The sequence below is a fragment of the Natator depressus genome, chromosome 1 (assembly GCF_965152275.1).
Source record: "Natator depressus isolate rNatDep1 chromosome 1, rNatDep2.hap1, whole genome shotgun sequence".
NCBI classification, from domain to species: Eukaryota; Metazoa; Chordata; order Testudines; family Cheloniidae; genus Natator; species Natator depressus.
Window position 1 is genome coordinate 266145481 of NC_134234.1, and position 14178 is coordinate 266159658.

Genomic DNA, 14178 nt, shown 5'->3' on the forward strand with positions numbered 1-14178 from the left:
TGATTTAGATAATGGCATACAGCGTATGCTTATAAAGTTTGCAGACAATACCAAGCTGGGAGGGGTTGCAAGTGCTTTGGAGGATAGGATTAAAATTCAAAATGATGTGGACAAACTAGAGAAATGGTTTGAAATAAATAGGATGAAATTCAATAAGGACAAATGCAAAGTGCTCCAGTTAGGAAGGAACAATCAGTTGCACAAATACAAAATGGGAAATGACTGCCTAGGAAGGAGTACTGCGGAAAGGGATCTGGGGGTCACAATGGATCACAAGCTAAATATGAGTCAACAGTGTAACGCTGTTGCAAAAAAAGCTAACATAATTCTGGGATGCATTAGCAGGAATATTGTAAGCAAGACACAAGAAGTAATTCTTCCACTCTACTCTGCGCTAATTAGGCCTCAGCTGGAGAATTGTGTCCAGTTCTGGGTGCCACGTTTCAGGAAAGATGTGGACAAATTGGAGAAAGTCCAGAGAAGAGCAACAAAAATAATTAAAGGTCTAGAACACATGACCTATGAGGGAAGAACTAAAAAATTTGGTTTGTTTAGTCTGGAGAAGACTGAGGGGGGACATAACAGTTTTCAAGTACATAAAAGGTTGTTATAAAGAGGAGGATAATAAATTGTTCTGCTTAACCTCTGAGGATAGGACAAGAAACAATGTACGTAAATTGCAGCAAGAGTGGTTTAGGTTGGACATTAAGAAAAACTTCCTAACTGTCAGGGTGGTTAAGTACTGGAATAAATTGCCTAAGGAGGTTGTGGAATCTCCATCGTTGGAGATTTTTAAGAGCAGGTTGGACAAACACCTGTCAGGGATGGTCTAGATAATACTTAGTCCTGCCTTGAGTGCAGGGGAATGGACTAGAAGATCTCTTGAGGTCCCTTCCAGTCCTACAATTCTATCGTTCTGTGCATTTTGTTAGCAGTTATACTGCAAGCTTTGTCACCACATTGTTGCGACTTCAGTTGCAACATGAGAAGTCAGAGGAAAGACTTAAAAATAAGTTAGAGCAAACTCCACCCTCCAGTGCAAGTACACAATCCCTGTGGATTTCATTGGGGGTTGAGGATGATCAGCTCCTCTCAAGTACAGGATCGAGACTTTTGTCCCAATTACATTTTAATAGCAGAAGCTTGGTAATTACAGTGGAACCTCTTAGGATTTTTTCTTATTCGAGATTTAAATTGATTCATAATGTGACTTGTACAACACTAAACAGGTGATACAGATGTCAGGACCCATCTTTATTCTCTCAATCACCCTGCCATGAGCAGTCCCACTGATCTCAGTGAAACCACTCACATGAGTGAAGTTACTTGTTCTGATGTTTGCAGAATTTTGTCCATAAGCTGCAATTGTGGGAGCACTGTTGCTCAGCCTCTGAAAAGGGTATGAGCAGCTCCATATGTGATAAGTTAACAATTTTATATGATTTAAACATGGAGTCCATATCTTTTGGATGTTGCATGTTGTCTGCAATTAAGGATCAACTTCTCATAAGAAGCGAAGTCAGTTGATAGTGAGGCCCTTTCATTTATTGCAGATGGGACCTTCTTCCAGTGTCTAAGTATTAGTTTTATATTTTGCTAAGCAGACCTAATTCCAATAAGTTCCTCTTTTATTAATCCATTTATATTTACTGTATTTATAAAGATACCTAGGGCTAATTATGCAGGAGTACATTTTTAATAACAGGTTTATCAAAAAGGCTAGTCTCCAAGTTTTGTATTCCAGAACAGGAAATCTTTCTTCATGATCATTTGTGCTTGATATGTTTTGCTTCGTGTCTTATATGAAATTTTAAACACATCGATGGCAGTAAATGAATAAGAATTTTGAAGAGAGAAGCTTATTCATGCAGTTTTTGTGCTCTCAACAGCTAAGTTTTGCAATATTTGTTTATCTTCTTTAACTTGCCAGGTCTTTCTCAAAGAAGGAACGTTGATGAAGCTTTCCAGGAAGGTCATGCAGCCGCGAATGTTTTTTCTGGTAAGATGCCATGTACATTTCTATGTGCCTAATGCCAGAGTAATTCAATAGTGGTAGAAACATTCACACCACAAATATAAATAACTGGCAACTTCAGCTGACTGTTTAAAAAATTGAGCATTTTATATGCAGTTTGTATCACTGTTTGGCGTGTTCAGTGTGGTTTAGCAAGGTGACTTGTGTACACTAAAAAATAAACAAAAAATCCCAGTTATAAAATTATTTCTGTTTGACCAAAATTCAGTCACTGTTTTTAAGAACTTTTTGAGAAAAGAATCTGAGGTTTTGAAAAGCTGAGACTACTACTCTAGTCCTTTGAATTCTAATAGATTTGAAAATCTGGTGTCCAGAGCATTACTTGTCACATTTTCAAAAAGTTTATAGTATATCTTTGGATTGGGCACTGGGTTGGGGAGTCAAGGGTCCTAGATTCTATTCCTGGCCTTGCTGCTGACCTGCTCTGTGACCTTGGATAAGTCACACAATCTCTCTGTCTGCTTCCCTGCCCATCCTTTCTCAGTTTGTCTAAATAGACAAGACAATTTGAGGCAGGATCTGACTCTTCCTATATGTTTGTGCAGTGTCTGGCACAATGGGGCACCATCTTAGCTGGTCCGAGTGTAATACAAATAATATAGCAGCTCCTCAAATTTAGGGCTTGTCTACACTACCGCGCAGGGTCGAGCTAAGATACACAATTTCAGCTACATGAATAGTGTAGCTGAAGTTGACGTACTTAGATCTACTTACAACGGTGTCTTCAGCTGTCGACTTAGTGCAGTGATGCTCTCCCGCAACTCCGCTTGCGCTCCTCATTCTGGTGGAGTACCGTAGTTGACGGAAGAGCGCTCAGCAGTCGATTTATCACATCTATACTAGACGCGATAAATCGACTCCCGCTGGATCGATCACTGCCTGTCGATCTGGCGGGTAGTGTAGACAAGCCCTACATGAAGCCTTTTGCACTAATTCCGACAAAATGCAGTCTAGAACCAAGCTTCAGTCCAGAATACCATATGAAGTACCACTATGTGCTTTTCATTGTTTATCTTTGTTCAGCATTCGTTTGTGATGAGAATAACTAGAGATGCATACACTACCCTAGGCACAGGCAACCTTAATTCTGGCATTTCCTAACTTTTGAGTGCTTGACTTTGCAACTTTACTAATGTTCTCTGAATGCAGGTTTGTGTGTGTGTAATATAACTTTTTATTTGCAAGAAACTGTTCCTTATGGGTTTCAATGGCCTATTCCCTGACATCAGTACTCCCAGTTTGCCCATAAATAATGTGCTTTTCATTGATAAATAGCTTTTTTATTTTGGGAATTTTCTTTCAGCTTTTAAAAAGTCTTTGTGCAGAGAATGTGACAAAAATGTTTACATAACTAAAATGTTAATAGACCTATATTCTTACCTACGTTGTATACATGAAAATTTGTTATAAGTAAATAGAACTCTCTTCTCAGAATCCAAACTAAAGAAATAACATGTAGAGGACACATTTCTAGACTCTAAATTTCTACCTTCAATGCATGTGTATCAATTCTATACAAATTTCATACATTTTCAGTACACTGTAGTTCAGAGGTGGGCAAACTATGGCCCGCAGGCCCGTCCTGTCCGGCCCCTGAGCTACTGGCCCAGGAGGCTGTCCCCACTCCCCTGCAGCCACGCCGCCACGCGGCGCAATACTCTGGACAGCGGGGCTGCAGAGCCCGGCCTGACCCGGTGCTCTGTGCTGCGCGGCTGGCTGTCCTGGTGCAGCCAGCCACCGGTGCTCCAGGCAGTGCAGTAAGGGAGCAGGGAGGGGGTTGAATAGAGGGCAGGGGAGTTCGGGGGGTGGTCGGGGGCGTGGATAGGGGTTGGGGCACTCAGAGGGCCAGGAATGGGAGTTGAATGGGGGTAGCGGTCCCAGAGGGCAGTCAGAAAGGAGATGAGGGGTTGGATAGGGCAGCGGGGGGCAGTTGGGGGGAGAGGGAGCAGTGGGGTGGTTGGGGCAGGGGTCCCGGGAGGGGCAGTCAGGAAGGAGGGGGCGTTGGATGGGGTGGTTGGGGGCAGTTATGGGTGAGGGGTCTGGGAGCGGTCAGGAGACAGGGAGAATGGGTGGTTGGATGGGGTAGGGGTCCTGGGGGGGCAGTCAGAAAGGAGGGGGGGTTGGGTGGGGCGGGGAGTCCAGGGGCGGTCAGGGGACCGAGAGCAGGAGGGGTGGATGGGGCAGGGATCCCCGGGGGGCCGTCAAGGAACAGGAGGGATTCAATGGGGCAGGAGTCCTGGGGGGGCCATCAGGGGCAAGAAGTGGGGGGGTCTGATAGGGGGCGGGCCATGCCCGGCTGTTTGGAGAGGCACAGTCTCCCCTAACTGGCCCTCCATACAATTTCAGAAACCCGATGCAGCCCTCAGGCCCAAAAGTTTGCCTGCCCCTGCTATAGTTGAAACTATCTTTTTATTATTTAATCCTTTAGCCATTTGAAAGTGTGTGTGTTTTATATTGCAGTTTAATGATGCTCTGTTATATACAACTCCAGTACAGTCTGGCATGTATAAACTCAACAACATGCTTTCATTGGCTGGAATGAAGGTGAGTCTCTGAGATCTCTGCTATGGCAACTTTTTGTCAAAACTTATTTGAACTCCTGCATGTAATTTTTCCATAGACAAGTAAGTTTATTGTTGGAAAGAAATATTATAAATTGCTTATATTAAGAGCCGTGATAGACGCATAACCTTTGTTGCATGGTGTGGACTTTTGGGCCATTAAGAACTGTCCTTTTTAAAATGCATTTATTGTTGGGGGCCAGTTGGAAGAAGAGGAGAATTGTAATTCTATCAAAGAGGAGAAACAGAGAGAGAACTGCCTAAATACCTGATTAGTGTTGGCTGGCCTAGGAAGGCTTTCTCAGGCAGTTCTACTATTGCACCTTAATGTTAACCGCCTTGGGTCCAGAATTAGGCTTCCCTGAAACAAAGACTGCCAACTTATGTATGTATGGCTGCTCCTCCCCTGCCTCATGGCCATTCTGACCTTTTGCCCACTCTCAAAAAACACACACCTGTGATTGCCTGAGAACTTTCTGGTGGGCAAAATCCTCCACAGCTGGGTTTCTCCAAAGACTGCCAATCCTAGGGGAAAATACAGGAGTTAAGAGGGCTACAATCTGAGGCCTTCATGAAAAGTCCCCAAAGTTGACCTCCTCCCCTCTTTTTTTTTTAACTGTACCTTTCCTATAACCCCTCTAAAAAAGTGTTGTGTCCAGCCGTCGCCCAGCTGGAGTATCCTGAGCTGTATCAAGAAACATCTGTTACGTACACAGACATAAGCAGACACAGCTGTTAGGGGGCCCTGGTGCAGTAGGACAAACGCCTTCTGCTCCTGCTCAGCAGTAAAGTGTCTTATCCATGATGCTGCCAGAGAAGAGGGCCAAGTTCAGCTGAAGGTCCAGATTCACAGGAGACAGCATGAGGGACTATTTACAAGACTGCATGCTGTGTTTTGTGATGTCAGCAAATGTTCTGGGGTGGCTACATAAACACTCAACCTATGAACTCAGTTACACTTGAAACTCGGGATTTCAGAAGTGATGGGCTGGTGCGTGAGCTCCTACTGTTGTGCTATTTCCTGTCCACTTTTTCTGCAAGAGAAAATTCTATTGCTTTAGTTCGCCTGTTGTTACAGGTATCTCCCTGAAGTCAGTGATTCATTTTCATTCAGAGTTGTTTTCTATGTCCACTATAGGTTCGAAAACCAACCCAGGAAGCTTATCAAAATGAGTTGAACATAGAAAGCGTAGAGCGATCTTTCATACTCTCAGCAAGGTAAATATCCTAAGCAAATAATGTATATTAAATAGCACACATTTTTCAGATACAATACAAAAACTATGGAGCTCATGTTGTCTAAGCTTATACTCATTGTTTTGTATTTGTGCTATGAAAGTTGTTCTCGTTTACAATAGTAACTCTAGAAGCATGGAGAATTTGTAGAGGGTTCCTCCAATGAAGACAAACTAGTTGCATCCGATGAAGTGAGCTGTAGCTCACGAAAGCTTATGCTCAAATAAATTGGTTAGTCTCTAAGGTGCCACAAGTACTCCTTTTCTTTTTGCGAATACAGACTAACACGGCTGTTACTCTGAAACCTGTCATAGTTTCAACTCCCTTCTCCTCATGTTATTTAAGTTGTGTTATTTTAGATGATCACGGAGTCATAGCTAATGAGTTTTTAAATTCATGTAATGCCACTGTTCTGCAGGTCACCTTGATTTCTAGGGAAAACTTCCCCCAAGTTCAGATTCTGTACCAAAGGAGGTTAGTCTTTAAACTGTCTGGGCAATGACTACCATTTGTATCAGAATTTTGCTCACACCATTACAATTGTTTAACTGTTCACCAGACTGAAAAGACAGAAAGTATGAGTTTTATTCAAGTTACCCAATACCCTATGAGAATTATTTCTTGCTACCTTTTGAGGAGAAAAAATGCTGCCCCTTTTAAAAAACATAAGTCTAAAAATGTTCACTTAAGTGGTTTTATTTTAGGCTTTGAAAAGAGAGATTTAATTCTGACCTTTTTTTCTGTTTGTTCTTCTCTTCAAAAGTTACTGCTAAGTGACGACATTTCTCTGTCAGTGCTTTTTAGCATTAACAAGGGGAGACATGAAATCTAGCAATAAAATGCTGATGTGATAACGAGGGCTTATGATATAAGTTTGAGGGAGAGGGTCTTCTAGCTGTAGCACAGATGTCATTAGAACAGGAAACAGATTGTATTTTGAGGCTGCAAAGTAGAGGTGGCATTAAATTATTGAAACATATAAAAAACAGAGACAGTGTGGACTTTGGCCAAATCTTCTTTCACATTTTGGCTCCCACATATATTAATCAAATCTATGGCTCTAAGAAAATACGTCAGAGTATTCACTGCCACTAAATTATTGTAGAAAAGCTCTTATCTGCCTTTGTGAAGCTGTCTTTTCCAAAGGCTTGATTCTCCTATTCTAGCTGTTTAGAGAATTTGAGCCATGAGTGTTGTACATTCTGTCCGCTGTGACAATACTGATGTCAATGAGCAAAGGTACATTCCCTCTTCTTTGTGCAAAACAGCATTAGTTTTTTAGTGGGCTTTGTCATTCTCTGTGACCTTGCATCTGTTGACTTCAGGATGTCTGCACAAAAACAGTGTTTCGAATAGAGAGGGACCCAACTTAACATTGTCCAAGCAGCCAAAGGAAGTAGCACAATTGTGCCTGAGTAATTTATAACTGGGGATTGAAAAGAAGTGTTGTATATATTTACATTTATCTCTAGTGCAGATATTTTTCATATTGGGGGAAAGATGCATTTCTCAGAGTATAGGGCTTGATTCTGCACCTGTTGAAGTCCGTGACAATTTTGCCATTGAACGCTGCAGTCAGTGCAAATTCAGACGTTTGGTGCCTAGGTGCCAGAATGACTGAGCACTTTGCAAATATGTAGGAAGAGCCTTGACACAAATGCAGGATAGGACTATGATACCATCTCTGCTCTGGCTAATATGATGCTCTATGGAAATAACACTGAATTATCCTTAAAGTTATTGGGGTGCCAAATGAATATACATATAATTGAATCTTAACATTTGAGATTATGGGTTTGTTTGGTGTCACTATTTAGGGGAAATTAACATGACATCATAACATCAGAATGATGCATGGGAATGATATTTTCATTGTAAGTGAGAGGAAATAAACTGAGACTCCTCTGCATATATAGACTAGCTTTGGCTAAGGGGTTGTGATTTTTTTCCATGTAAATGACACTATTATAAAAAGAGATGATAATTTCCAAAGGCTGAATGCATAGCATTTATTTCTTCTAACTTTTGTGCCCAAAAATTGTTTCTATCAAACTTGGTGAAGTACTTTATGTAGAAAAAATTTGGTGAAATCAAACTGTTCCCTAGCAGAAAGGTGTTAGCAGTTTAATAAAAAAAAAAAAAACCTCACACACCTAAACAAACATGCTACTGCTGTAATAGGTGCTAATTGTGGTACTCTTTTTCGACAGCCGCAATTGAGGTCAATGCTTGTTAGGTCCTTAAAATTTAACCCTTAGAAGTGGCCCCACCATCTCTGAATTAAGACATATTGATACTTGAAATGCTGCTTCTGTGTTTCTATAAAACTTCATTTTCTAGTGCTGTCATTCTTGCTTCTTTGGGACCATTCAATTCTCTTCTTTTTTTAAAATAAAAATTAATCCAGTGCTTGTCTGGCTCATTGAAGCTATCTAGCCAAGAATCATGATTTAAACAATAATGATAGAAGCACAAGGCATTTACTAAGGATTAATGACCAGTTGGGAGAAGATGTCCCAAGGTGCAGTTGAAGATTTCCAGCTGTAATTAATCCTCAGGAAATGCTCAATCCCAAAGTCATTATCTGTTATAAGATGAACAGGGGTGTGTGCGCCAGGGGAAAAAGGTATATGGATTTTTTTCAATGACTGATGCAATTTCCATCAGTATGTACAATGAATGTGTGGTGAATCAGTCACCTACATACAGACTGTATGTCTCATCTTTCAGTATCATTCATCTTATTATATCTCATTCTAATGGCTTTTGCCTCGCATTTGGTAATTTAATATGTTTCTAGAGTGCTCATTCTCTGTGTTATGAAACAGGTCAAATAAAATTCTTACTAGACTTTAGAGAGAGAGGCTTCCCTTCTGCTGTTTTCACTGACAGCCATATTCAGTATGTTCAGTACACACAACAGAACTGAAGTTTGAAAAGACTCTTAAGGAAAAGTTAAATTTTTACAAACTTAACATAGCAAAACTTTGCCCATTTCCTAGGGGAGATATAGATGTAAATAGATATCTTGCAAGTCTTATTGCCAGTTTGGTCTAATGGCTGTGTGAAAGTCTAGACAGCACTTCGGTTGGTCTGTACAGAACTCCAGAATTTAGTTTTTGTAGGTTAATAATGAGAACACTATGACCCTGATTCTGCAAACATGTAACACATAATTGACCTCATTTGGACTACTAAAGTGAGTAAATGCTGAATGTTTGCAGGATTAGGGACTGGATTGTGCACTCATGTTAGTAGTCCCACTGAAGTCAATGTGCACAATGGATGCTCAAGCAGCACCTCTGAAAATTGGGCCACTTATAATTTAGTTGCTTAAATACAGATTTAGCAGGGTAATTAAAGGCAACCTAATTTTGCAAACTTTAGTCAGAATCTCTGAGCCATAGAAGTTGACTGGAGACATGAATATTCCAAAACTAATGCATAATGTTTTTTTCTCACTGGATAAAAAAACAACATAAGTAAATATTTGGATTTGGCAAAATATTCTTTTCCCAAAGGGAAGGGTAGTCAAAGGGCCAATAGTACATAGTTCTGCTCCTGCCTATATCTTGTCCCATCTTTTTCACAGATTAGACCAGCATTCTACTAATTCTGATGCTGTCCTCTTTGAATCCCCCGTGCATGAGGGCCTCCAGGTTTTCTTCTATGTTGCCCCTTACATCTGGAATTGTCCTGCCTGATCCTATGTATCGCACAGTTGCCTTCAGTTGCCTCCAAATCCATGCTCTAAATCTCCTTCTCTCTCTAATACTCCCACATCAACCTAATATAATCTAAACTAATAGTCATTAAAAACAAAAAAGAAATAACGTGATTTGTGCCTGGCAAAAACCATGCCATAGCCAGAGTCAGTTTTTAGAAATGTTTAATGTTAACCATACTTCAATGTCTTTGACACCAACAGTTCTGCTACAGAAAGAGATGAATGGCTAGAAGCCATCTCCAGATCAATTGAAGACTATACAAAGAAGAGAATCACATTTAACCCAAGTAAAAGTCTTGAAGAGGTATACCACACCATTCTCTTTGATTTCTTTGGGCATGAATATAATTTCTACTAAGTATTAAAATTTAGCATAGCACTTTAGAAAAGTGGCAAGTAATAATAAAACAGAATTTGAGATGTATATGTTCCATAGTTTCATTTGTTCATTAAAAAAAAATTCAGATGTAGGTTCTCAGTAATCCTAAGAACATGAGAAAAAGGGTTAGATATCCATTCTAGTACTTAAAATAGAGTAACTCTAGCTAAGACAATGGATGTAAACAAACTGGAATATCTTGGAACTAAACAAGTAGAGCAGTGGTGCCAATGTGGGGGGCGAAAACTCCCATTCCCCCGCCAAGGTTTTTGCACTTGCTGAAAGTGACCTAAGCAATGGAGCTGAGGGGTGAGGCATGATCTGATCACTTAAGCAGTAGTCCTGTACTAAATAAATACCACTGCGGCTTGAATAGTCCCTAGAATTGCTGCAGCTGTGTGGTCTAAACGCCACTGAAATCTGACCTGGCCACCCCTCGGTACAGCTGGAGAGGTGGCCGAACCAAATGATGTTGCAACGTGGTACGCAGGGAGGGAGTCTGTTCCTGTATGGTGGAGTGCAGTGGAGTCCATCGAGAACTCAATTCCTGGTGGCACCAGCTCATGCCCTATGTGGCAGGAGTTGGGAGATGAGAGCAGGGACCAGAATGGGATCCCTGGGTACGGGGAGGGGAGAGAGAAATGCCGGAATTTGCCGGACCTCCCTTCCCTGAAATATCTGAATTGGCAGCACTAAAATAGAGCTTTATTAGCATCTGTATGACCCAATGAAATAATTTCACCATCTTCTTTTAGAGCTCAATTGTGCTAATGTCACTGGTGAACCAGCAGAGGATCTGTATTTAAGACACTGACCAGTTACGTGAATGGAGAAACATTGGGAAACAGAATACTTGTATTTAACCTTGATAATTCAGTGGTGAAAAATACATTACTGTTTGTAATTTAATGGAGTTCCACCTCCATTTTCTCAGGCTGATCCAGAGAAAGAGGATGAAGATAGTCCTCTCGGATCAAAGGCTCCCATCTGGGTTCCTGATACTAGAGCCACTATGTGTATGATCTGTACTAGTGAATTCACGTTGACCTGGAGAAGACATCACTGCAGGGCATGTGGAAAGGTTGGGTGATCTTGTAACTTCCTTCTTTTGCAAGAGTCATTCAAAATTTTTGTTTCCATACAGGGAGAATTTGATTGCATTAAAACACATTGGCAATATTGCTGTATTGAGAGAACATTATGTCTTAAATGAAAATAACAAGGATATTTAGAGTAGGAAATAATGTTGTTAGTCCACTGCTCTAGTTAAACCTACCCAGTCCTCCTTGTCATATTTTACATTTTAGGAGAAAAAAATAGTATATGTCCCTCACTCCTTCAGTAGCACAATGCAAACCAAGACAAGTAACTTAAATATTCAAAATATCTTTTACTGATTGAGAGTTAAGGTTGGACCCATTTTGAGAGACTTCGAAACAATGCATACCCATGAAACTAAAAAAAAAACTATTGTATATTTCATTGCTGTCTTGGAATAGTCATATTTCACATCTTACTTTTTAGTCAAATGGGAATTCAGTCTTCAGTATAGTTGAAACACATCAATTTCTCCATAACACAGACAAGAGGGTAATATAACTAGATAGATATTGTGATGATCTAAAAATACAAGTTTTTAAAAACTGAGCATGTTTCTTAGTAAACTTGTAGATGAGATTTGACAATACAATAACAATTTGCTAATTTACACTTTACTAGTCTATAAATTTGATAGTTCTCACTATTCCAGTAGTCTCACCCCCCATTCTCAGATTTTTATTTATTCAAAATATTCTGTACAAAATCAGAAAATGATATAACGATAGAATATTGTCAGTCATGTAAAATCAGTTCTGGAAAGAGTATTTTGTGTGCAACATCCCTGTGAATTAGCATACGTGTCCCTCCAAACCCTCGTGTTGTAAAATTGTTACTTGTTTGGGGCTTAATAGCATGGGCTGAGAAAAACTCAAATATAAGTCTTTAAGGGATTGGTGTGTGTGTGGTTGTAGATGCTATATAATAACGTTTTACATGTTTTCAGATTGTCTGCCAAGCATGTTCCACAAATAAACATGGCTTAGACTATATGAAAAACCAACCAGCAAGAGTATGTGATCATTGTTTCAAAGAACTACAGAAACAAGGTAAAAGAGAACTTTTTTTATCCATCTCTCTCTGTCTTGTAATTATATAGCCCCCATTTCCACAGTATCTGAGCACCTCACAGTCTTTACTACATTTATCCTCCCAGCACCCCGTGAGGTTGGGAAGTACTAGTAACCCATTTTACAGAAGGGGGAACTGAGGCACAGAGACACCAAGTGACTTGCCCAAGGTCACACAAGAAGTCTGTAGCAGAGCAGGGAACTGAAGGCAGGTTTCCTGAATGCCAGGCTAACACCTAACCACTGGCCTGTCCTTCCTCTTGGACCCAGAGATCAGTGTTGTTGATATTTGCAGTATTATGAGTGTTGTGATCTCAAGGTGACTTTTCCAGGGCTTTTGTTGTAAAGCAGAGGCTGCTCAGGAGCTTTGCCTGGGCCACCTGCCATTTCCACCTTCAGCTGCTAGTGGATGCTGTGCTGCAGGTAGCTGTAGCAGTTGTCTAGTGTACTGGGGCACCCTTTGCATCCTGAGCTGTGTCAGTCACAGAGCAGGTGCAGCAGAACAGAGCACCCTATCACTTCCCACCCTGCTTGAGTAGCAGCCTGTCATGCTGACCAGTATTGTCATTGTTTCCTTGTACTCCCCCGTCTGTCTGCCTATATCCATCTGTATTGTTTTGCCTTATACTTAGATTGTAATCTCTTTGGAGCAGGGACTGCCTTTATGTTCTGCGTTTGTACAGCACCTAGCACAATGGGGTCCAGGTCTATGACTAGGACTCCTAGGCACTAGAGTAACATACATAATCCATACTAATAATAATCACCACCCCTCAACCACAAGCAGGAAGGGGGAGTTAATGGAGGTAGGCCCCCGGGACAGCCCTCTTACCTGCAGGCTGGCCACAGGGAGCCACTATTGATGCCTGGGGAATGGAGGGGGGAGGGTGTGGGAGCCTGTAGGACCTTGCTGAGGAGATTGGGGGAGGGGGCCTGAGTTGGGGAGAGAAAGCATGCTCAGGGAGTTGGGGTCTGCAGGACCTGGCTGGGTGGGAGTGGGGAGCAGCAGGAGCCCCTGCCACTGGGTTTTTGGGTAGTGGGGAGGAGTCAGGAAGCAGCTGCAGAGGGGAATTGGGGCCTGCATTTTGTGTATGGGAATATGTTGTGTGTATTTAAGGTTGAGTTTTCACCCTGTAATTGTCTTATACACATGGGGGAGTGGGCAGGGGGAGTTCAAAAACAGGATTTATACTTTTTTTTAATAAACTTCATGATTTTTTGGTCCAATCTCATGATTTTGGGGGCTCTGAGTCATGATACTGTAACTTTTGGCAATACTGAGAGGCAAAATTCCTGTTGAGTTTAATATGGTTCAGAAATACAATATTATATGCAGTGTTTCAAAGATTAACTGTTTTTTTTTTTTAAAAATGACCTTACACCGAATAGAAATTATAGCTGTGTTTAAAACTTTTTGTAAGGAACACTATGCATATGTTAGTCGTCTGCAACATAAAAGCACTGTGCATGTTGTATACATTTTAGATAACCACTTCACTCCTAAGAGTGGATCCCCAGTGAACCATAAATCTCCATCCAGTGCCTTGTCTACAGTGTTACATAGTATTCCGTCTGGAAGAAAACAGAAAAAAATTCCTGCTGCTCTCAAAGAAGTAAGTGTTTCCCTTAAACTTTACCTCTCATCAGTGTTAAACCATCCATGTTTAATAACAATAAAATAAACTGTTCGGTGATCTTTTTCAGACACTGCATTTAAAGGAAAGGGGAATTTTTCTGGTGACACAATGGCCATGTGTATGCGTACAGCGCTGCAGCTGTACTGATCCAGCTGCACCGCATCTGGTGAAGACGTGACCAGCAGAAGCTATGTTGGCAGGAGAAACTCTCCTGCCACCATAGAGCTGCGCACACGAGCACTTATGTCACTCGGGGCGGGAGGGGGTCTCACCACTGAGCGATGTAGGTTATGCCAACATAGGCTGTAGTGTGGACAAGGATTCCCACTAATTTTTTATGGAGTAAAGTGCGGAATGAATTTTGTTATGTGCACCAATATGGAGGTGATGTGAGACACATCACCTTCATATTGGTGCCCATAACAAAATTGATGG

General features: G+C 41.1%; 1 protein-coding gene across 1 annotated transcript in view; it reads left to right on the forward strand.

Annotated features, from left to right (window-relative positions):
* The window catches only part of FGD6 (FYVE, RhoGEF and PH domain containing 6), a 101016-nt gene that overhangs the window by 70211 nt on the left and 16627 nt on the right, over nt 1-14178 (forward strand). Inside the window, exons 12-18 of the mRNA XM_074941890.1 lie at nt 1931-1999; nt 4496-4579; nt 5735-5814; nt 9761-9863; nt 10873-11019; nt 11983-12085; nt 13592-13719. Coding sequence (XP_074797991.1) covers nt 1931-1999; nt 4496-4579; nt 5735-5814; nt 9761-9863; nt 10873-11019; nt 11983-12085; nt 13592-13719 — 714 coding nt within the window. The remainder of the gene's footprint in view (nt 1-1930; nt 2000-4495; nt 4580-5734; nt 5815-9760; nt 9864-10872; nt 11020-11982; nt 12086-13591; nt 13720-14178) is intronic.